The sequence below is a fragment of the Pseudopipra pipra genome, chromosome 8 (assembly GCF_036250125.1).
Source record: "Pseudopipra pipra isolate bDixPip1 chromosome 8, bDixPip1.hap1, whole genome shotgun sequence".
NCBI classification, from domain to species: domain Eukaryota; kingdom Metazoa; phylum Chordata; class Aves; order Passeriformes; family Pipridae; genus Pseudopipra; species Pseudopipra pipra.
In genome coordinates this window covers 18,667,999-18,691,348 of record NC_087556.1, presented here as the reverse complement: position 1 = coordinate 18,691,348, position 23,350 = coordinate 18,667,999, and the positions used below count along the sequence as shown (strand labels likewise).

General features: G+C 37.5%; 2 protein-coding genes across 4 annotated transcripts in view; one reads left to right on the top strand and one right to left on the bottom strand.

The window, feature by feature from the left end:
• Nucleotides 1-23,350, bottom strand: part of MAPK8 (mitogen-activated protein kinase 8) — a 135,698-nt gene that overhangs the window by 48,838 nt on the left and 63,510 nt on the right. The gene's annotated exons all lie outside the window — the stretch shown is intronic.
• Nucleotides 19,051-23,350, top strand: part of FRMPD2 (FERM and PDZ domain containing 2) — a 59,216-nt gene continuing 54,916 nt past the window's right edge. Inside the window, exons 1-3 of one of the 3 annotated variants that reach the window (XM_064662794.1) lie at nucleotides 19,051-19,500; nucleotides 20,361-20,487; nucleotides 22,227-22,358. In XM_064662794.1, the coding sequence (XP_064518864.1) occupies nucleotides 19,177-19,500; nucleotides 20,361-20,487; nucleotides 22,227-22,358 (583 nt within the window). In that variant the 5' untranslated portion in view covers nucleotides 19,051-19,176. The remainder of the gene's footprint in view (nucleotides 19,501-20,360; nucleotides 20,488-22,226; nucleotides 22,359-23,350) is intronic. The other 2 variants (XM_064662796.1, XM_064662795.1) reach the window with 2 other exon arrangements.

The window sequence follows — 23,350 nt, the reverse complement described above, 5'->3', positions numbered from 1 at the left end:
AACAGTGTTTATGGTATCACATACCTCATATTTCTATACAGTGATATTAGCACATCATAGGGTGTTTATTTATTCTATTATTCAGTGGAAACTTTTCACAGGTAAATTCAAGAAAAGTTCTTGGGGTTTAGCATTGACTGAGGATAACATTCACTGGGTTGGATTGTGACAATATGTTCTACCTCAGTCACAAAGAAGTTGTTGTGGTTTCTTTAGTGGGGAAAGGTTGATTGTAATTGTGTGCAGCTTTCCAGCTGTGGGTTTTAGTTCAGGAATCTGCCAAACATAATTTATATCTGTACCCCATGCCTGTCTTTCTAAATTACATACTGATATTCCTTCCTGCACCCTTATCAATGAAGACTTAGTATTTGCCTTTCTAAGAATAATTCCAGTGCAAAAGGCATTTCCAGGATTCAAAACAAGGCCGTAAAGGACTTTTAAATCATCTTCTTCTCCCTTGTCATTAGAAGGTGATTATAGTTGGGAAAGCTCCTGTACCATCCTCTGTTCATAGTTTCTGCTACATGAGACCATCCAAAGTTAACAAAAACTTAGTGACCTTATAAAGAACAACACTACTGATGACTCTGGCACTGAACTTGGGGGATACTGAAGGCAAACTTTCAGTTACAATCTCTCCAACCAGCATTCTGTGTTCTTCATTCCCAAACTCATCTTTCTGGTTAAAAAAATTACTTCCCAGGAATGCACCAATTCTTGTCACAGTTTTTTAGTTTCAACTGCAAACACCTCTCCTATAGCAAATAATGTGTCATACAGTATCTCTGAAAAGAGCTAGAAAATTAAATTGGCCAACACCAATTATCTTACATCCTGTCTAAGTGCTAGTTCAATCTAGAATTCCATATAATGATTCCAATACAAAACCTGCTGACTTCTGAAAGTAGTTTTGAAAAACAACTAAATGTGGCGACAGTGAGCTAAATGGCAGGTAGAGGAATACAGATAACTTAGTTTTATCTTTTGCCTTGGTTCATCTTATCGGTTCATGATTTTACCAAAGCATTTTGAAGATAATTAATAGTGTGTTTTATGTCCACACTGCACAATACAGTACTTAGCATTCAGTGAACCAGGAGTGAATAAGGAGGATACCTTCAACAGCAAATGATTCCCCTTGGGTGAAACTGTACTTCTTTCTGCTAGTTTGGTGCCTGCAAACATCTCTGCCTTATGGAATAGTGCCCTGTAACCACTTATGTACACTCATTCTAGGATTTTGAAATAAAGATATATTTTGATCACTTCATCTATTGTAGAAAAAATTATTTTCACTCTGTAAGAAAATGTTAATTTAATATACACAAGTATACATGAATGTACACAGGTTTCGTTGTTTTGACAAAGAGCATAACAAATATAAAATTTCTATTCCAAGAGAGAAAGGAGATGATTTTTTTTTTCCCTTATAATCAGCATCCATGTAACTGCTGGTCATGAAACTATACATTGAGTGTATACACGGAATTCCATCACGATATTCCAGAAACCTTTAAAGAAGTTTTAATCTTTCTTTCCTCAGATTAATGGCCTGAACTTACTGTTATTATTTTGAGAGTGGCTGCATTACAATCTGAGAACATTTGGCATTAAATACTAATCATTTCACACCCTCTCTTCTTGTATCCTAGATAAATGCATTAGAGTATGTTTCACAGGAATACTGGCTTCTCATTGAATTACTTCTGGGATCAGCAGAGCTGTAAATCAGGTACCACAAACATGAGGTACTTGTCCAGTAATGCTTTTTGCCTTACATCACATTTCAAAAGCGGTGTAAGAAGCAAAAGCAAATTAAAGAGATTGTATTGAAAGTAGTATTTTAATTTGGTCTCATTCATAGAACTTGCTAAAGATATAGGAACTCCCAGGGGTTTCAGCCAGATTTTGCCAGCTGTTGTTCTTAAGGAAAAGCAGTTACTGTCACGAGTGACAGTAAATGTTGTGCTGACTTCCTGCCCTCTTCAAACACAAACTTAGAAACAACCCCCAAAATACCTCCACTCTCAGTTTAGAGGTGTTTTAAATTATCTTAGGGATTATTTCTAAAGGGAAACAGACTATTCAGATACTGGCCTCTTCTCCTTTTTTTTTTTTTTTTTTTTTTAATTCCCATGAAGATACTACTGTGAAACACCCTTGGAAGCAAAGACCAGAACAAGAGCATAGTCTCACATCCCTATATTACTTTGCTAAGCTAAATATAGTGGACAAATTCCAATCTGCTTAGAAACCATGATGGAAATAAAACTTTAATTTGTGTGTCTACTGGGCATAAGGATGATGTGTGGAAGTTCACTATCAGAAAAAGTGGTTAAGTCCTATTATATGTCTTGAGCAGATTTAAAACAAAAAGGGAGATTCCCCAATTTTTCTGAAGGCTTAAGTGATCTCTGTTTAGATCTGACAGCTCAAGAAGTTTATGATCCACTGCATGGGACTCTGAACTAAAACCAGTTAAACCTTAATAGAAGCACTATAGAGCTCCATTTAACAAAAACCCCAGGCCTGAGCTGTGGTTGTAGTTTTGACAGCTTGCTTGTACCACCATCAGCTGAGAAGTAAATAGCAATCTTCACCTTTATGTAAACTTTAAGAGCTTCCCACACTTCAGCTTCTGTGGGATAAAAAGGCATTAATGTCAGAGAATAATTGGATTCTAACCATTGCCAGTTCTCACAAGGCTGGAAGGAACATAAGGGGGATCCTAAGCCTCCATCCAGCAGTTCCCTCACTGGGATAAATAGTCTTTCATCTTGTTAACCTTCTTTCATAGTGATCTAGTTACATAAACTGCTGCAATTCCATACATGTCATCTGTACACCCTATGGATTCAATAGGTGAACAGAATTAATTCATCTGAAGCTTTCATACTGTCTATTTTGAGTTTAGGAGTCTGAAATACTACTGGTTTAAGCCCGTAGGTCGTGAATAATTTTCTAAAATGGCTGTTTTCAATGATTATTTAGAATAAAGAAGGAACCATGAACGAGAATTTGATCTCACAAATCTGGAACTATTGCTGACACCAAAACAACTACCACAGGTTTGCATTTGCATGTTTTCATGAGAAGAATGATCAAGTCTTTTCTTAAAGCAATAAAGCATAAATCATTTAGGAACTCTGATTAGTTAATCAGAACAACATTTCTACTGTATTTAACAGGAGCATGTTCACACAACATATTATTCCTAGCAAAATGATTCAACACACCCCTGTTAACCCCACAAACAGCATTATACACACATCTACTTAAATCTAATCTGGTAGCTACAAATGCACCACTATAAATAACTTCCTATCTCCTCCCCACTCATTACCTGGGGAAGGAGCAGCTACAAACTTCTGTGTTGCTTTTCTCCTGCTAGTATGACTGTATCAGACCATTAGGCAGAATACTTCCTGAGGTGCATAAGTGCTCAGTTTCTTCTTATCATTAACAGCCTTTTTGCTGATCTGTTCGTATTTGGATCCATGAATTCAAAAACTGAAGAGCATTGTCAGTCCCAGTGGTCACAGGAAAAGGGTCAACAAATAATTTTTATTGCACAGTTGGTAAGGTTTATCAGTAGATGTTGGTTTGCCAATTCCAAAATGTTCTGTCTGGGACATCATAGATGTGAGACTTTTCTATCTAGTTTTAATCCTGCCTGCAGTTCTGTCAGACTGCCCGTCAGATCAGATTTATGACTTCTGGAGCAAGAGCATATTTAGAAAAGAAATGCTTTTATTTTTGTGCTATAAAGGGATCGAAGAGGGGATACCAAAGGATGGGCGATGTGCCCCGTGTGAGAATTCAGCAAAATGGATATTTTATGTGACATTTTGGATAAGGCAATATTGAATTTCTCAGTGTCAAAAGAGAGGGATTTACAGCACTTGAGATGATGAAAGCCTGAATACATTTTCTTTAAAGATTAATAAAGAAGACCATAGCTTGTATATTTTCTTCAAAAGTACATGTCAAGACCCAGATACAGTGGAAGGGTTGAACAAACTGAATGTGAAACTCAGGATGTGGGCTGGGGATAACAGTGGCAGCATTCACAGCGACTAAGAAAGGAAAAAGGAGTGAAAAATATGGAAATAGGGGACTTTTGGTTTTTTTATTTTTCTGTGGCCACATTGAACTTAAATGAACTGTTCACCTATTGCATGAAGGTAGGCAATGAGAGACAATCCAAGGTTTTCATTTTGACATGAAGAGAGAAATCTACACTAGAGACGTCTGTGAGGTATTGCCATAAAGATTGTAGCTGAAAATGCATTTGCAAATGTCATTGCTCAGGGACAAAATATAGGGAGAAAGAGTAAATAAATGCAGTTTTGTGGACTTCTTATAAAAATAATACAAAAATAGAATGCAAGAGAAACAGAGCTGGAAAAATGGAGGAACAATTAATGTGAAGAGCTTATTGAATAATTCCTATAGAACTTTCTTCTGTTTTGCTAAGCTTTTTTTACCTTCACTTTCTTATGCTCAGCTCACAGTTGCCCGGCAGCATCCCACGAACTCCCTTTGCCTTGATCTGAGCACAGCTGCACCCTGCCATAACTAACTAAAACTTTTCAGACTAGGCTATATTAAGAAAACATCAAATCCCCTTCTTTCAGGTTGTTTTTTTTCATGCCAGATAGACCCATCAAAATCTTATCTGCATTGTTTATTGAATCTGAAGGATTTTGCTGCTCATAAAAGACACACTCACACCCTTAAACCATCAGTCCCTGCTTTGCTGTACAGTTGCTCCCTGGATTGGCAGGGGGCTGAAAGTGACATCAGTCTGTGGGGTTTTAGATCTAATGCTCCCGTGTGCGTCAGGTAATCCAATTGAGTTCTTGTAAGTCGACGGACCCAGAGACTTATACTGAGCCACTTCCTAAAAGCTGACTCTCATTACCTGGCGGGTGAACTGCCAGAGGGGGGAAAAAAAAAGGAAAGGAAAAAAAAAGGAAGGAGTGTAAACAGCCTTAGTAGACATGACGTTGCCCTCAGCTTCAAACCAGGAGCTGCTAGGCTTGGCTTGCAGGCAAGAAAAGGAACTTCACTGTTTACTTGCTTAACCACTTGCCGGACCACACAGTGCTTGGTTACGAGACACAAACAAAGCAGTAGAAAGAGAGAAAGGAAGAAAAAGGGAAAAAAAGAGAGAAGACAGAAGGAAAGAAAGAGAAAGAGAGAAAAAAAACCAAGAAAAAAAGTCCAATCAAGTCCTGAATATGTTTAATGTTATATTTACAACTATTATGGTCTAAACAATCATTATTGGGCAAAAATATAGAAGATTTCAGACTATTCTGGATGCGGCATCTGTCCAACTGGTACAGGTAGGTTCTTACGTATTTCTCTTAATCTCATTATCAATTAAATAAGTATTAAATCACTCATCTTCCTGGCTTTGCACAGCAGTATCTAATAATTACCCTGGGGGGTTTTTTACATTAAATCTCATTTCATATGACAGAATTGCACTGACTAAAAATCAGAGTGCCTCAGCATATTTTTATTTTCTCTTGAAGGCAAAGGAATAGAAGGTGCTAAATTGCTACTGCTCTTACAGCAGGGATAAATCTTCATTTGCATAGCACAGTTCACATGATTCTGGAAAACACGTTTAAGTATATTATTTATTCATGGATTTGTACTAAGTACTATTACTTAGGAAACAGCACTGAACTCCAAACAGCAGAAAGATTACCAGTGATTATAACCTGTGACTAAAGACTCTCAGTTAAGAAACTAGTTTCCTAATTTCTTCTCTACAGCTCTCTAATGTGTTTTTAGGCAAGTCCCTACATTACAGTTTGCAGTTTCTAAAATAAAAGCAGCCTGATTTTATGGAAGTTTTGGCATATGCTTCATAAACATTACTGATTTAGAGATTTTTAGATTGAGATTCCAGAAGAGTACAAACAATGATAATTTACTATTTACATCTATTGTGTATCGCTAATGATTGGAAACCGCGTCATCCTCAATGATGTGGTGAAAGAAGACCCTGAGTCTTTGTCAGCCATCAAAATCAGGATCAGAAGCTTTGAATATCTCTCTTCTGCAAGCAAAGGTATAACTGTGACACTTTTAGAATTCAAGAACTAGCTTTAACTTATTAGCAATAAGCAAACCACAGCAACATTGACTACAATAAGATTAGCTGCTTGAGGAGCTATGGACAGACTTTGAGAGGAGTGGACAGTATAAGCTAAAATCTTAGCTCTTCATCTTTCATTTAGGACTACCTTTTTCTTTGGTACATGAAGAAGAAAGTGTAAAAGTCTGCTCAGGTTCTTTTACCTGTGTTGTGGTGCTGCCTGTTAACCTCAGCATCAGCATATCATTTGACCCTTCATTCCCTGTTCCTCTGTCTGGAAGGAGGCTGCCTCATTGCAGAGAATTACATAATGCCTTAAAAAGGACATAAATCAATAAACATAAAAGAGAAATACTACTATGGTGCTTGGGTTCTACTATTTCTGGCACGGCAGCAGCAGACAGCATGGCTTTGAAGCTTCAATCTTTGAAGTGCTGGTATGTGGATTATGTATTAGATGTATTAGATTCAGTTCTAGGCCACCAGTCTGGTCTACTGTCATGTAGAATGAGCTTTTATGAAAGGTGCATGAAAAAAAGAAAAAAAAAAAAAGAAGAATGGCTGTGGCTCTCTGTCACAGGCAGATACTCTAGGAGGTCCTTGGTATTTGGCATCAGCCAAAGGGCAGAGGAGAAAGGGCATATAAAAGTTAGCAAGAACAAGCAGAGCACCACTTTCGATTGCAGTTACCCCGTGTCATGTTTTTATGCATTTCTACTGAAAGAATATCTATTTGCAAACTGGCTGCAGACAGTGGAATATTCTCCTCTGAAATTCACAGGTGGGCTCCCTTTGAGGTGGAGAGGAAATAAGAATTTGGCCCTGTAAGTCTGATTCTGTAGGGTGCCGGGGTTTTCTACATTTTCTTTTGGAATCAATAATGTTTTGTGTCTTTGAGGAACAATGTCTTGTGATGAAGATCTTGTAATGAAGTCACATCTTTTAGCGCTCAGCTCATGAAAGTCACTACAGAGAGGCACATAACCACACTATTCAGGAACCAGATTTCAACTCTCTCTTTCAAAGATTAGACTTTTTTTTGAGACTGGCCCAACCCATGTTAAGTTTATGATTTCGTAGCAAAGAAATGTGTCTCTCTGCAGCAATGAAATTTTATCCCCCTTGAGTGCTGAATACTTTACAATAGTCTGATTAAGTGTCCTATTGATAAAAGTATATGTTCTTAGAAAGAAAACAAAATAAAGAAATTTACATTAGAGAGTGAAAAAATACTGTGTAGTGAAGGCTGTATCATTCCAGCTATGATTTCTGGGATGTAATCTTTCTAAGGAAAGTCATTCTTTAGCAACAAGGCAACTCCCTTATTGACTCGTCAGTGTTTACATATTTGGTTCCACCTGTCTACTTTACTCAAACAGAAGTTTTTAACAGCATTTTAAGAGTTTATTCCAATTATAAACCCATATTTCAGAGAGTTAAATTTCATACTTAATGAGATTCATCTCTCTGGTATGAGGAATAAGGTATATTCTCTCCACAATTATAACAAAGGTACAGTGAATTGGAGTATAAAATTCGTATATGGAATATATATGAATAAATCACATTATGACTTAAATTAATTTTAAACCTGAACTTTTAAAAAATGTGCTCTCTTCAGTCTCTTGCAACTTTCCATATAGCTAAAATTTATTGGTATTTTATGGACAAGCAGCACTGTAATATGGTAGTTTGTACTTAAGCAAAGTAACTTATCCAGCTTTTTATCCAGTTACTACACTTATGTATCCAGATAAAAACCATGTTATCATGAATGATAGCATGTATTAAGAACCATTTAAATATATCAAAGGTTACTGTATTGGGCCCAACATTCATTATATACAGAAGAAGCTTGGAGTTTGATGTAACATTTAAGAAAGTCTAAAGTACATGGTGAGGGCACCTACTCTCCCTAAATTCTTTCCCTTTACATTTCTCTAACATATGCATACATTTACGATTAAGATACTATATTACATTTATTTTCAATACAGTTTTTTCTCTATTTTCCCATAGATTATCAGTAACAGTCATTAGTTTGGTGATAGCAACAATATTCACTCAATTCAATTTGAACATTTTAATATATTTTGAGAATTTACTGGGGTTTTCAATTTTAAATGCTATAGATGAATAGTGCCTATAAGCCAAATATATTTAGTTGTCATTTCTTAGTAAATACTTTCTACACTGTACTTTTTATAACCTTAATTTTTCTTATGGAAGAGTACTGTTCTTCAGAAACAGAACACAACTTGAAATCTTAAATAGAACAATCATCAACACAATATATACAGTCAGACCCTATTCAAAGCTCACAGTTACAGACTGATGTGATCATCTTCTTTCCTCTGTAGCCACTTGCACATTACAGTTTTGAGGCTTGTTATGAATCAGATGCAAACCAAAAGAAATTTAGGGTTGTCACTGACAGTTTGGCCACAACTTTCACTGATTCTTCAGTATCTCCTAGCTACCTAGTCATAGGTATTTTGGAGACCAACATCTCTAATAATCTCTATGCAGTATTCTAATTTACAGGGTTTGTTTATTGTTTTTGTTTGTTTACTTGTTTTTAAGAAGCAAAAAATTCAGCCTTGAGCAACAGAAGATTGTGATTCTCATGTGAAAATTGTTCATTTAAGAGTATTTTAGTGTAGACGCTCAGGAGTGGGGCAAATTGTTTCACTGATCCCAAACTGTCTGTAGAGACCCAGAATCAGATTAATACATAAGTACTATGGAATAATCTTGTGCCTCTATAAAAAGCAAGCCATATTTTCCCATTTCAATTCAGAAATTATTATGTACATCAAATATTTAATCTTTATGCACACTAGGATAATTTTAAATTTCAAAACTGTCTCTACATTCATTTTTATAACTATATAATTTTTAAGAGCATAAGCAAATCAGTTAAATATCTTCCTGGAAATACCTCCTACTGAATGCAGAAAGATGATTCTGGCCCTGGTTCAGGTTCATGCCAAATGCTGTTCCTGCCACCACGACTCAGAGATGTCAAAGGCAGTAAGATTGATGCTCGGTGCATCATTCCTTCTCCCTTTGTGACTACAGAAATGGTTCTTCCTTTGTTGTGTCACATCGATGTACTGCTAGGCTCAGGACAGACTGTTGATAAATTTTGTAAATTTACTTCGGAATTATCACTGATGATTTTGAAACTATAGCTCAATCTAAATGTTAATACTGGTCCTGTTTTTAATCCTGCTAATTTTGTATTCCAAATTTGATTTATTATGCAGCCAGTCCTGAGATGCACTGCAAGAACTTTTCTTAGGGTATTTGGAATACTTGGTATTAAAAAAGAATTTGTCTTGCCTTTAGTGAGAGAATATTTGTGTTTTAATTTACTTCTAGTTATCCATGAATTTTCAGTCCCTTTTGATGAAGTTTCTGAACTTTTGTGTCATAAAGATGTAAAGATACACATTCATCACTGGGCTACTCTCAAACATAAGGTGCTTCAAAGCAATGTGTTACTGCAAGTTATTAATCTTTGAGGGGTGGAACCACAGAGGAAAACCAAGAGATAGGATATCCGGACTGATTTTATCTCAGTCAAAGTCCTCACCTGGGTACGATCAGAAATTGCATTATTGATATGTTAATTAACCCATTGTCCAGCACCTCAGGTCAAGTAAAAAAATGATGACTAAAAATGCATTTTCCTAGTTCCTTTTCACTCTAAAAGATATTTCAGAATTAGCAAATCTGTTTTGCTAATCTGTCTTTCTGGACCCCTTTTCAGCCCTTAAAATCAGTCTATTAGCCCTCCAATACTCTAGAAACATATCACTTCAGGTTCCCATATTTCCTGGAGTTTGATCAGAAATCTTGAAAGCAGATTGCTTGACATCTTGCAGAAGAGCGCCTGAGGTCCTCTGGCTAATTCCCTTCTTCCAGGAAGTTTTTTCCCTCCGTTGCATCTTGCTGCCACTGATACAAGAAGTTTTTCCTTTGGCTATACTGAAAGAGGATTGGGTCCCCTTGGGTTTGGTCATTTATTTACAGAAGGTGCTTTTTGACTATCAGATAGCCCTGAATCCTAAAAGGGACCACTAATATAGCTAAGAAATCAGAGTACAACAGCTGAAAGGGATAGGAGGCTAAGAAAAATACTGTATCTAGAGAAAGCTGGCTACAGACCATCTTTTTATAGACTTGTATGTAGTTTTATCAGTGTGTCCTTCAACGCCACACTAGAAGAACCAAATCCTTGTCTCTAAAGTTGTCCTTGAAAGTGACAGATGAATATTCAGTCATTGCAGTTAAATTAATCAAAATCAGTATTAGCCAATTTCATGTATTTTCAAGTGCAGTGGGTTTACACCAGCTTCCATGGAGTGTTATGAGTGTAGAACTTTTTCTGGATACAGTGGTGCAAATGGAAGAAATTACACTCCAAGCCCCTTCTCACTTTCCTGTCAATACAAGCCTGCACTCCAACTCTTTTAGTGAGGTTAGTGGCCGATGTTAGCAACCTCTCAGATCTGTGAGAGGACCTACTTGAGTGGCCTCTCTCTGACTCGCTCATGTCAAAATCAATTATTCACCTCTAGTAGAGGGGCTGTGATGGGCATTTATGTCCAAACCATAAATAGGCAATGCACCCTTTCCAGACAGAACTTTTTAAAAAATCTACATTTGTTTACACCATCCAGCAAATTAAAAGTTGGTTACACTTCCAGCTAGGTATTTTGCAATATACAGATGAAGTAATGAAGCAGAACTGAAAGTTCAGTCAGATGAAAGACAAGACTTCTGCAAGAACACCTTCCAGGCAGTAAAAATTGAAAGGCATTTCTGATTAGACAGAAGCCTTTCCAGCTCACAGAATGCTTGTTTCCTACCAAGGTTAATCCTTTGTTGTTATTGTTGTTGTTGTTGTGTTCATACAGAAACTTTTTTGCCAAAGTCTTAATTTCCAGTTGTTCTTCAGGGTGCCCAGATGGGGCAAATCTGTTCTCGCTTCATGTCTTTAAAAGTAGACCAGAAACAAACTTGACTCCATATTTTCAAAACCTAAGTGTGATTTCTCCTTCTTCATCATCTTGTTCCCTGGTGTGTCCTGTGATCTCCTTTACCTGTGTTTTTCACCATCATCCAGATAGTGGATTAAGACTTTCATGCCATGAAACTGATTCTACAGCTGAACCGACTCTGCAGTGAATTCCCTCTGAGAAGCGTGCATGAAAAGTTTAGTTAGGAATCCAGATGATCCATTCCTCTTTAGGATATTTAATGCACATGACTGTGTTTGATAAGGGAAGGTCAGTTTTCCTACAAAAGTAATAGTTTTTAGCTCTTTTGTTGTCTTTATACAGTAAACAAAATAGCAAAAGGAAAGATGAAGATTGACAAAAGTCAAGTTGCTCTTTTACTTTTTGCTAAATATGACTGCCAAATCTAATGAAGCCAAATTGCACATGAAGTGACCTTGGCATATGAAATTACTAATGCACAATTATTATTAAGTGTCAAGTTCAGATGCAAAGCTGTAGTTCATTAACTTTTATGATAAATTAAATTTCCTTCATTGATTCTAGCTTTCAATAGATAAAAGTTTGCACAAATGATAAAATGAAACGTACCAAAACTGAATAATATAATTTAGAAAGAAATGTGATAAATAGGTGGATGTTGGTGGGAAAATGGTGGGTTATCCTCACCTCAATGTACCTTTCATATCTATGCAAGAAGAGTAGGGGAAAATCTTTTGACTTGAGAGAGTCCATATAATAAAAAACTGTGTTACAAAGATTAGAATGGAGAGGACATTTTAGGCTAATTTGGATGGCACTACCTTCTTCCATAGAAATCAGCAGAATTCACCTTTGATCTCAAAGCACAAATTGGCACTAGAAGCCCTTCGCTACTTTTTCCAGTCACAAAAACATTAACCTCTATATTCTAGGTAAACTCCAAAGTGGGTAATTACATTCTGCTGCTCTAATTTTTCCATGCAGGCTCAACCAGATCCAGCATCATTTCCTGATATGCAGTGTTACTTCAAAAAAAGTCTGTTTTTGCAAGGTTGCTGTTAACTTTTTCCTTCGTGCCTCCTAATTTGTCTGCTTTGTCTTATCACTTGTATCTTGTTTAAAGGTCAGAATTGTTTGGTTCTGGATCACAGCTTTTATTAAATTGAGGGACCATGAATATGGGCAGTGCTATAATGATAACAATATCTTTCCATCACTTTTAGTGTTGTATAATTTACATAGCATAGCCTGGCTATAAAAGGAAATGAGATGTATTTTTTTCCCCAAGCATTCACACAGTTACATTTTTGTCAAATATCACATCACGTTGGTCTTCAGAAGTTAAAAATACAGCCTAAAACTACAGGACATTCTGGGTGTGTTTAAAAACCAATTAGCAATTTTCTTGTAAAATAGCACATTGCTTAACTATACATTACTTTAAAGCAATAATTTATTACACTTTAAAGAGATTATGATTTCCATGGCCATACAGTCTAACACTTTTTGCAAGAAGTTTGCACATCATTGATAGGAGAATTCATTTAATTCAAATTTAGTATTGATCTGAGACATTACTTTTACTCTTAGAAAAAAACATTCACTACAGAAGTTAAGCATCTCTGATGGGACTGCTGATTTCACTTTGGTTCTATGAAGTTGTAACACCTGCACTTTAGTTGCTTATTGACTAACTTAAGCTAGTTAGAAATATCATCACTGAAATAAAACTGGTTAAAGCACTTTCTATCTAAAATGGGGGATGTAGTGCTCCTTCCCCCATCACAGTCTCAAATAAAACAGCACTAAGTACAATCTAGTGGATTACCTATATGGAGAACCCACAAAGATTTTAGCTCTGGGAAGGTGAATTGATTGCTTAGTCCCAGTACCATAGGGTTAAGTGAAATGCTATCACAGTAATTTATTATTAAGAGAAATGGTGATGGCTTAGACTAAGAAGATTTGTCTGTCTCTTCTAATTAAGGTTAGGTTTGTAAGAAGATTTACTGCCCTTTGAAGCTGCAGAGACTAAAATTAGGACTCTGGTTCTGTTTAAAATGTCACTAGGTTGGTTTATAATCCTGTAGTGATTGCAACAAGGGATCATTCTTCCTATGTTGTGATTCCTTGTTTGGAAGCTAGTGAGCCAGGACAAGACCCCATGAAGCAAAGTCTGAGTAGTCTGTTAATCAGCAACAAGTTGGTCCTGCAGAACACTGCAATGCTCTTGCAGTGACCCCTTGAAGACTCCATAACGAATGGGAAGCTGGCAAAGCAATCAGCTGTAAGACACAGTGAATTCCATTGCAGGCAGAGAGCAAACAGTAGCAGTAAGTGGACTGTGTACAGAGAGTGAAGAAATTGTTAGGAGGGAAGATGAGTTTTCAGGCTGTAAGTGAACTCAATTTACAGTGGTGTTTATAGTCTTGTATGAGACAATAGCATCCCAGGCTATAGTGTCCTCACTTGCTGGTCTACAGACATTGTCAAAACCTCAAATAAGTGGATCACTTCTAACTTTTCTCATTATGCCCCTATTAACACAGCCTAAAAGGAACCTGTGGAGCTCACTGTTACAGGAGAGTAACAGCAAAAGCTGTTAAAAATGTTTTTTGAAATTTTAAGCTTGTGCAGACCTCGAGCAGTTCTGCCTAAATTAGTAATTTATAAAAATGTAAAACTGGTTAAATGGAAAGATCAGAACCGTTGATGAAGAACAAAACCTTCTTTGACAATATTTAGCATGAAAAAACATTTGAAGGAAAAGCAGCCTTGATACTTCAAGTCACAAGTCAGTTTGTAGTTGGCTGGGATTAGGAAAATACTTTTCCAGTAGGTAACACGTGAAATTATGATTCACTACAGAATCCCTTTGTCTAAATGATCTGATGCTGTGTTGCAACTAAGACAAAATAGGGAGAGTGTGTGGACCCACATTCTTTTTCAATACACCAGGTCTTATGTACCTATCAGATAGGACAGTGTGCTGGGAGCCACTAAAATGCTATTCGGCAGCCCAAAGAGAGAACCATCTTTTAATTTGGTTTAGTGAAATAAAGCAAGTTTATATGTATATTGGAATGGATGAACTGCAAGTATTGAGTCTCAGATATCTGAGCAAGAAAATCTATCATCAGTGAATTCAGTAAGAGTCTACAAGCTTTTACTGATCAATCTGCTGAGCAATGAATGAAACTCAATTGTTCTGTTGGACTGTTTATAAACCTTTTATGTTACAGTGCATCTTTTGCTTTACCATTCTTTTTTTCCTAGATTAACTCTGTCACGTTTTTACAGAAAAGAGCATCCAATTAAGCAGCAAAATCAATCCCCTGCCACTCAAATAACTACTCACAAAGTCTGAATAGCACATATTCATGAAGGATCTCTTGAGTAAAAGCTATTTGCTCCACAGAATCTTGTGTTTGGTTTCAAATGATGAATAAAAGGGCTCAAAAAGATTACATGAAGTCACTTAGTCCAGTCTCTTTTATTTACTCTTACTCAGATTAAGACAGGGATCAGCAATATCTACCTTTTCTGAACAAAGAAGCAGGATGTTTCACAATGTATTTCTTCCTGTGAGAGAAGGGTACAGTTATAATCAGTATGGCTTGTCTTGAGCAATTCAGTCTATTTTAGTGTGTCCAAAATCTGGTATTTACTGCAGCAGGCATGAGCAGTTCCTGTGTAACATTGGCCGAGGTCCTGTGGGCAAAAGGAAGCCCTTTGGAGGAAGAAGAAATATGGGCACTTCTGTACCTGTCCACAATACAGCTTCTGGAGGATCTTCACAAAGGTGAGGTGAAAAGTATCTTTTTATAGTTCTTACCATTGGAAATTAATTATTGAGTTATTTTATTTCTGTTGCATTTGTTTGTTTGTTTTTAAGACAAAAAGCACTAACAGCAATGACAGCATGCTGCTAATAATGTTGCCTAAAGATCGGGGAGAAAAAAAGCTCACCAGGCAAATTTAGTATAGGTAAGATACAGAGCAGGTCTTTAATGAAGACCTTCTGGTGCAATGAATACAAAGGCATGCACCTGTGTCTAGGGGTTCCACAGGTTATGGTCTGATACAAGAAGTATCCACCCCCAGATCCTCCACAGATCTGCCCCCCTGGCACGCCTCCCCAGAAACTGAGTCTTTTAGTGCTGCTGTTTTTAGAGAGCTGAAGTCCAGAAGTGATGCCAAGCTGGGGACATTTTGAAGCTGAATGCCCAGTCCTCCAGTTTCTTGCAGGGCAGGGGAGGTTACCTGCCTCTGCATAGCATCATAGCATCATCCCAGCTGACTAAGGCATATCTCTGGCTCCACATCACTTAATTACAGCTATATTGCTTTTGGAATCAGCTTCTTCTCAGGTCTAGTACTGCCACGTTTGCTTCACTGTGCTTGATGTAATAAATCCTGTTAGACCTTGTGATGGTAAACACCATTTGCTAATAGCAATATTTCCCATGTGCTTGGGCACCGATGGGTTAGGCAGGAATGCTCAGACATTGGCTGGCCAACATGACAGAAGGCCAGGTGTTCTTCATGGAGGCTGAAGTACAAGCTGACTGCCTGTTTCTAAAACAGACAAGCTTCCTTGCATGTGCTACTTGTACTTGAGTACTTTAACTACAGAAAATGGGGAAGGAGCAACAGAGAAGGCTAACTGATGATTTTAAGACTTTTAATTTTCTAAAGAAATAAATGCCTCAATTGTTGCAAATACCAGTGGTCTGTCCCTAAGTCTTGAATCTTTGGGTCCTCTGGCTATACAAATCTCCTAGGTGTGTATGAGTTCCCAGCTTAACATTTTATCTATCTTTACTATCCATTTTCCTGATGTTAAGGTCACCATGCATAAGAACTAAGTAGACCTTTTTTAATATACAATTTTTAAATGCTAAAATACCAAAGCATCTAGGGCACATTTCTGAGCACTTCTCCAGCAAAGATCTGAATGGTCTCTCTTCTCACATTCTAGACTGAAGAGTGGTTTAACAGCCAACTTTTTATTTTTAAATTATCTATATTTCCTGAAACACAGTGACTAAATATTGTCATAGTTAATGCAGCTTTTCCTCTTTCTGGAGTAAACATATTGATCTTAGATGTTGTTTATCATTGTTTTTTAATGAGTATTTTAATGAAATCACTTGGATGTCTTTGGTCAAATTCATTTACTGCATGTATGCAAGTTCAGTGTTTACAGCAGACTACATATCCTCATGCTGCCATTCCTGCTTCACACCACTGGGACCAACCTCAGTGGACCTCTGCAGTGATATTTTTTTAAGAGTATTCAGACATTTGCAAGCAGAATCCAGTCCATTTCTGAGATACCTTCAAACAGATTTTTTCAGGGAAGAGAGAGGTCAAGATTTTTCTTAGGAAGGAGCCCAGACTCAAGGACTCACAAGGGTGTCAGCAGGGGCTGTGCCAGCCAGGGCTCTATCCCACAGTATCTAAAGAAGATGATCAGAGTAGGTCTGGGGTTGATAACTGAGAATCCAACCACCACACAAGTTTGTAGTAACAAGGCAGGTCAGAGGTCAAGCTGGGAAACTGAGTCAGGATCAGGTGTGGTGTGGACAACCAGGGTCAGACAGCCCAGCGATCAGCAGGCAAGGCACCTTGTCACCACAGTGACAAGGCAAGTCTGAGGTCAGGCTGGGAAGTCAGGCAAGGCATTTTGGGTACATCTTCAGGAAACATCAGTGATTAGTTTGGCTGTACAGGTGAGATGCAAGAAATATGATTTTCTGAGTGCAGTGAATTCAACACTAAGGTCTCCCTTACCTACCTCAATATTTTTCAGACCCTGCCATCTGTGTGATTTGCCCATGGTCAGTACTACTGTCTGCTGAAGGAAATTTGTCCTTCCAAAACAATGCATCTCAGACAGAAGCTCTGCCTTTCAGTCCACCAGAACTGCTCCACAGGCAAAGTAAAAACCAGCGCTTTGGACTAACAAAGGTGAGGTATATTACAAAGTAAATCTTGGCGGTACCTCTTGAAGACAAGCTTGTGAGTTTTAATGCAGCATGCCAGGTACCTGCTGCCCCACTCCATTTCTAATATGACTAATCAAATTAGACTACAGTTAGACAGATTTACATGTGTCTTGCCATTGCATTAGCATGCATGTCAACATCAAAATCAATTTTGAACATCAGTCCTCAAGATCTGTGGAAATGTATTATTTGCAAAGGCCCACAGAAAGGAAGAATATTTCTATGAACACTGTTTCACCAGATATGGTAATTGCAATCCCAGAAGCAGCAGGATTGCAGTATCTATACAATCAGAGAGTGGAAGCACTTCCAGGAAGTCAGAAATACATTCAGCTTTGTGGACAATTTATTTTTCTTCTCTCTGACAAATGAGTCTCTCTGGCAAGACAGTAAGATAAAACACTCAGGTACCAAAAAGTCTTAAATACCACTCAGACCACATCAGTGCATACTTCCCTCAGGCAGAACAAAGTATTTTCAGGTTCCCACATAAATGATCATTTAGAGACCAGGCAAAAACATGATGCCGTGGAATAGGCAACCCTTAGTCCAGTAATTCTTTTCCTGGATGTGAGTACTAATCAGTCCCACAGGTAGGGGAGATCTTTAATTGGCAGTGGGAGAACTTCAAAATTAAGAAAGGAGTTCAAATTTCTTTCCCTACTTAAGACATAATTGAGTAGAGGGCAACCTGGCTCAGTCCCTCAGGCTGGACATTACTAGCTGCATGCTACAAGAGTAACTATTGTACTTTCAGATAAGTTTAGTCTAGTTTAAAAAAAAAAAAATTATCTGTTTGACTTCTACCATTTTGTGACCAAAGCCACAAAAAGATGGTATCTCTCATATGAAGCTTTTCTGTACTTAATAATGACTTCACACAGGGTTTTCTTTCATGTTTTGACAGATGTTGGTGTATTCCTTAGGAATGACCCTCTACTGGTCAGCAGATTACCAGGTTCCTCCAAATCAGGCCAGTAACACAAACTGTTGTTTTCTTTTATTCTGGTAGGTTCAAAGATTGAGAGGCATAATCTGAGGTCTTGGTAAGAGGGGCTTTATGTTTTGGATCACTAGAAAGAATTGGAAAGCTTGTGTCAAGATTCAGTCTGCACCAAAAATACCAATTCACCCAAATCAGGAAATTTAGTTGGACCTCATCTTTACTTTCCTTTTTTGTTTCCTTTTTCTTAAAAAACCAGAATTGCTCTCATTAAGATGAATTATACCTCAATTTCAAGAGTGAAGATTATTTATTCCAAGACAATAAGGAACAAGCTACCCAGGGAAGTTGCTGAGTCACCATCCCTGGATGTATCTAAAAGATGTGTAGATGTGGCACTTGGGGACATGATTTAGTGGTCGATTTGCCAGTGCTGGGTTTATGATTGATTCAATATTAAAGGTATTTTCCAACCTAAGTTATTCTATTATTCTAAGATAGGAAGGGCTAAAAGAAAAATATCACATTGGCATGATTGAAGTGCTGTGCACATTTATGTGCTTTTTCAAAAATAGGATGCAAGATTAAAACTAATTAACTGTCTTTATTTCTGAGCAAATTCTACCAGTATCTCTACTAACTGAAATTATGAATTTCTTGCTTACTGGGAATCCTTTCTAGACTTGTAGCACACATTTTGCTTCATTTCTATATTGATGCTTTTGGGTGCTTGTTCTTGATTTGAAAAGCACACGCTTTTAGTAGATTTAACCTCCTTTTCATGTGTATACACGTTCTAAGAGAAAAGGCTTTATAAGCTAAATGACCCTAAAATTTAAGTATCTGGTCTCTATGGCAACAGTTTTGGTGGGTATAAGTCCTCACCTTTTTGAAGCTAACGCTACCACATATCTTACTTGCAAGGATCTTTGATTCATAGTCTAATTAGCAAAGCTCTGGAGCAAACTGAACTGTTGTCTGTCACCAAGAAGTGCCTAATTGGGCTGATGACTTCTTAGAGATGCCAATTCCCTCCAAGGCTATCCTGGATCCCATTAGAGGCTTCATTTAGTGCTGTTTGGCTGCTTGTCTGGAATGTTCCCAAAGTCTAAAGGAATTCATTGCCCATTTCTCACTCAGGGTGAAAGGCTTACAGAAATTCCTGGTCCCAGTTTACACAGGATTTCAATCCCCTGGGAGATGTTATTTAACACTACTTCTATTTTGGCTCAGTCCCTCCAGCTGAGTGACCAACTACACACACTCCTTCTAACACTTTGTGAAGATCTGCCACATAAAAGATTTTCTCCTGAATCAATCCTGGAAGCATGTGAGGCACATCAGAAGGAATCTGCTTCCTTACCAGCAAATGTCTATGTAAAGAAAATGGTCCAGTTTGCACTGGGGAGTGTCAGTGAGGTAGGTACTACTCTCATACTCTAATCATCTCCATTTCTCTGGTGAGAGAGGTGACAGCAACATGGGATATAGGTAAACAATTGGCTGAAATTAATGTTTATATGGATTAAGGAAGTGAGATTTGTTTCAAAACTTCTAAGCAGGAAATTGAGTGGGCATGTGTACAAGCAAATGAAGCAATGAAGCTGTCTCAGACATCACTTGTACACTCCTGGGAAGTGATACAAATCCAGCTTTTGCACTTACAGTATCTTAATTTCTTTGGTTAATACTGAAGCAACCATAGCCTTTACAGGGACTTCATATTGGCCAAAGGAATGGACTGTAGACAAAAGATTTCTCCATCGCCACTCTGGTTTCAGACTTTGTGAAATTCAAAGAAATCACATTTACATCATATTGAGAAATTAATTCATTGTCCTTGAGTGGAACTGAACATTTGCTGTGCAATCAAGCCTGACCACATGAGGTCTTTAATATGTGAACACCTGAGTCTTTTTCAAAATTTGAAATATCAAAAAACATTTTATTGACAAACTGCAAGACAATGGAAGAAAACACACCACAATTTTTTTTCTGTTTTCAACCAGTAGTCATTAACATTCTGAGATGACTTTTCCACTTGCACTCTTTACTAATCTATTTACTACTGTTACAGAGGGTGTCCCCTCTTAAACTCAGCTGGCATGAGAGCATGGAGCCAACAATACTCAGTCCAGCCTTGTGTTAATCTGAGATGAAGTTGTTTATACAAAGCAAATCAGCAGCCTCTGACAGCCAGAGGGCAAGGATCGCTTCAGTATGAGAGTCTAAAGTCCACATATCAAATGACATTGACTAGCAAGATTACTGTCTTCTAGATAGAGCAGGTGGTCACCGAAGACAGCACAGCCTCTCAGCTGAACAGGAGTCATGTGATAAGGAAAAGGCTGCACGAGAAAATACCGGACACCTCACCACTGTCCTCCCAGATGAATTTTCACCAAGGTAAAGAAAGATTTATAAGCTGAACTTTCTAATAAGGATACAGACAGCCTTTTCTGAGTCTTTCCCAAGCTAGATGAATTGTTTAATTTCATGCTGTAGTGATTACATGTAGTGTTGGATAGGATAGTTATTGCTTTACATATAAATTACTTCATGATGGAAAGACTCTGAGGCAAGTCAGCGAGGTTTCTTTTCCTTGTTCCACAAAGGACAGTACTCTCAGGGCTGCAAAGCAATGATAACGAATCAGCTTGCACAGATTCGACTCTCAAAGCTCTTTGCATAAAACCTGTGCATATAAAACACCTCTACTTTCAAAACTCTTTTTGTGTTTTGTACGCTCCAATGTATTTTTGAAGGTTGGATTCTGTGAGGTTATCCTGTTACCATTAAGGAATATATAGTCATCCTTCCTACTTGATTATTCATGCAAAGATTTGTGTTTTCTTTTTTATTTAATTTTTCTATTCAAAAGATGTTTTATAAATTCACACATGAATTGCTGGATTGATTTCAAGACGCAAGGCCAAATCCTGGTCACTATACAAATAAAGCAGTATATACCAACTTTGCATTTCATTTGACTAAGATCAAGATTTTATTACCTCTCAGAGTAATTATCTAACTCTATCTTTTTTCTCGTCTCTATATTGTACTGTTCACTTCAGCAGAGATCTGTGACCCTGGAGCAAGGGAAATGTTGGCCCAAGCTATGCAGGCTTGTTTTGGATATGCTCAACATTAGGCATATGAGCAGTCCAATTCCTATTCAGCAAATCACATATATGTTCCATTAAATCAGTTAGAAATCAAACACGTGCTTAAATACATGTGGAACATTTCTATGAGGTATTATGGGTTATAAGAAAAGGAGATTCTTTTCAAAACATACAGACAAACCACCCCTCAAAACATATTGACTCACTTACTCAGAAACTGAGCTTACAGTTTCACAGTTGCATAAGCTGGTGGAAATTCTGCTGCTCCCTCTATTAGCCCCAAATTCCTGCCATTTTCCTTACACTCATTCTAGTGATTATGTATCTGGTGTGATCTCTGTGTTTTCCAGGAATTTGGGTCACTTGGCTTACACTTGCTGAAGGACTTCAATGAATTAGGATGTTGATTACATTGAAAATGTGTGAGCCACACTTTGCAAGGCAGCCTTCCATTTCTTTCCTTTTTTTTTTTTAATTAAAAATTATTACCCTCAGAGATTCTGTAAAAGGATGAGACAATGCAACCAAAGAAAAGTCAGTATGCAAGAGAAATATGTACATCCTTATGACTTAGGATGACCCCTTAATGGAATTTCTGCATCTGACTCTGGTAGGGCATTGTGTCTAGGCATTGTCCACCCCGCACACAGAAAGAATACTTTATAGCAGAAGGTTTTGGGCCTCATAGTATAAGGAATGAGAACTTTGCAGGTTATCTGCACTTTGTAACCTTTCAGTTAAACACGTAGCCTAGAATTAATGTATTAGATTTGTTTTATTTGGAATGGTTGAGGAGAACTATGAAAACTATTTTTGGTCAGAATATGATTATGAAAATAATAGAAGTCATCAAGCTTTCCCCAGTCCTTAAGGAACTGGAGTCAGTGTTAGAAGACAGACAGACAGACAGATGTGGACTATATAAAAATTAGTTAAGCCAAACATTATTTACATTACCATGCAAATACAATGATTTATAACTGAAGTATGTGAACCACCATATTCCTTTTCTGTTTCCAGATAAAGGGTCCAGATTAATGAATTATAGTCAGTCAACAGAAGATTACAGACAACTCTCTGCAGACTATAGTGACTCTAATAGTATTTCTGAAAGTGCATCTTTGATACTGTCTAACCGAGGACACAGGAGAGGTAAGATTTTTATGAAAGATTATGTTTATGAATTATGTATTGATCTTTTTTGTCCTTTGTTTGTATATGTGGCACTACCCACGTATAGGTGTACCAGGTGATAGGTACTCCCGTGCAACTTGTGGTTATATAACTTGGGAAGTATATTTGTGCTAAATCGTAGAGAAGAAAGATACTTAGATTAGGTTCTTTTTCACTTGTGTCCTAATGTAAAGCTATATATTCCCTGGTTACCATGCAGCACCATCACCTCTTTCTTGCTTTATGCCCCCTTTTTGAGGTGAAGCTGTTCAGCAGATCACAAAGCCTGAGAGTATGTTTATAGCACATGGGGTCTTGATACAGATGAGAAATGGTGGAGCTCCCCCACAAATGCATATGATGGGCAGTGTCAAGATGGCAACACTGAAATCAGTTGAATCTATAAGTAATACCTAAGTCTTGAAGGGTGGAGATTAATGTTTCTTCAAACCCTTTAAAAAACAAAGGGACTGATTCTGAAATCTGAGGGAAAAAACAAAAACCCTTTGTTTTCTTTTCATTTTTGTCCTAGAACCATTTTATATTTCCCGCTCAGCGTGTTGTTTTTGTTGTACTAAATGCCAGGTTGTTCTTCTGATTTACTTTGTCTGGAGATATCAGAGTTGGAGTTTTATCTTCACTTTCAATCCTTTTGTGGCAGGAACAGCATGAAAGAAACTGTTTAGGAGAGAATTCATTCAGTGAAGACACTGTGTTAGACATCACTCAAGTTCCTTCCCAAGGCACGTAAATCACAGTGTAGGGGGATGCTATGAAGCAAAGAAGGGAATTTAGGAGGAAGAGGAGCACTGCTGTGCATGTTTATCTTTATGCATAAATTAGAATCTCAGCTAGGATCACCTAGACAAGGTGTTCATACTTCCCAAGAGCAAAGAGTTGCTGTTGCTCCAAAAATGAGGAAAGTGAGGTTAGTTGTGCAACTGCTGTTAATGCTCTACTCCTGAAAGACA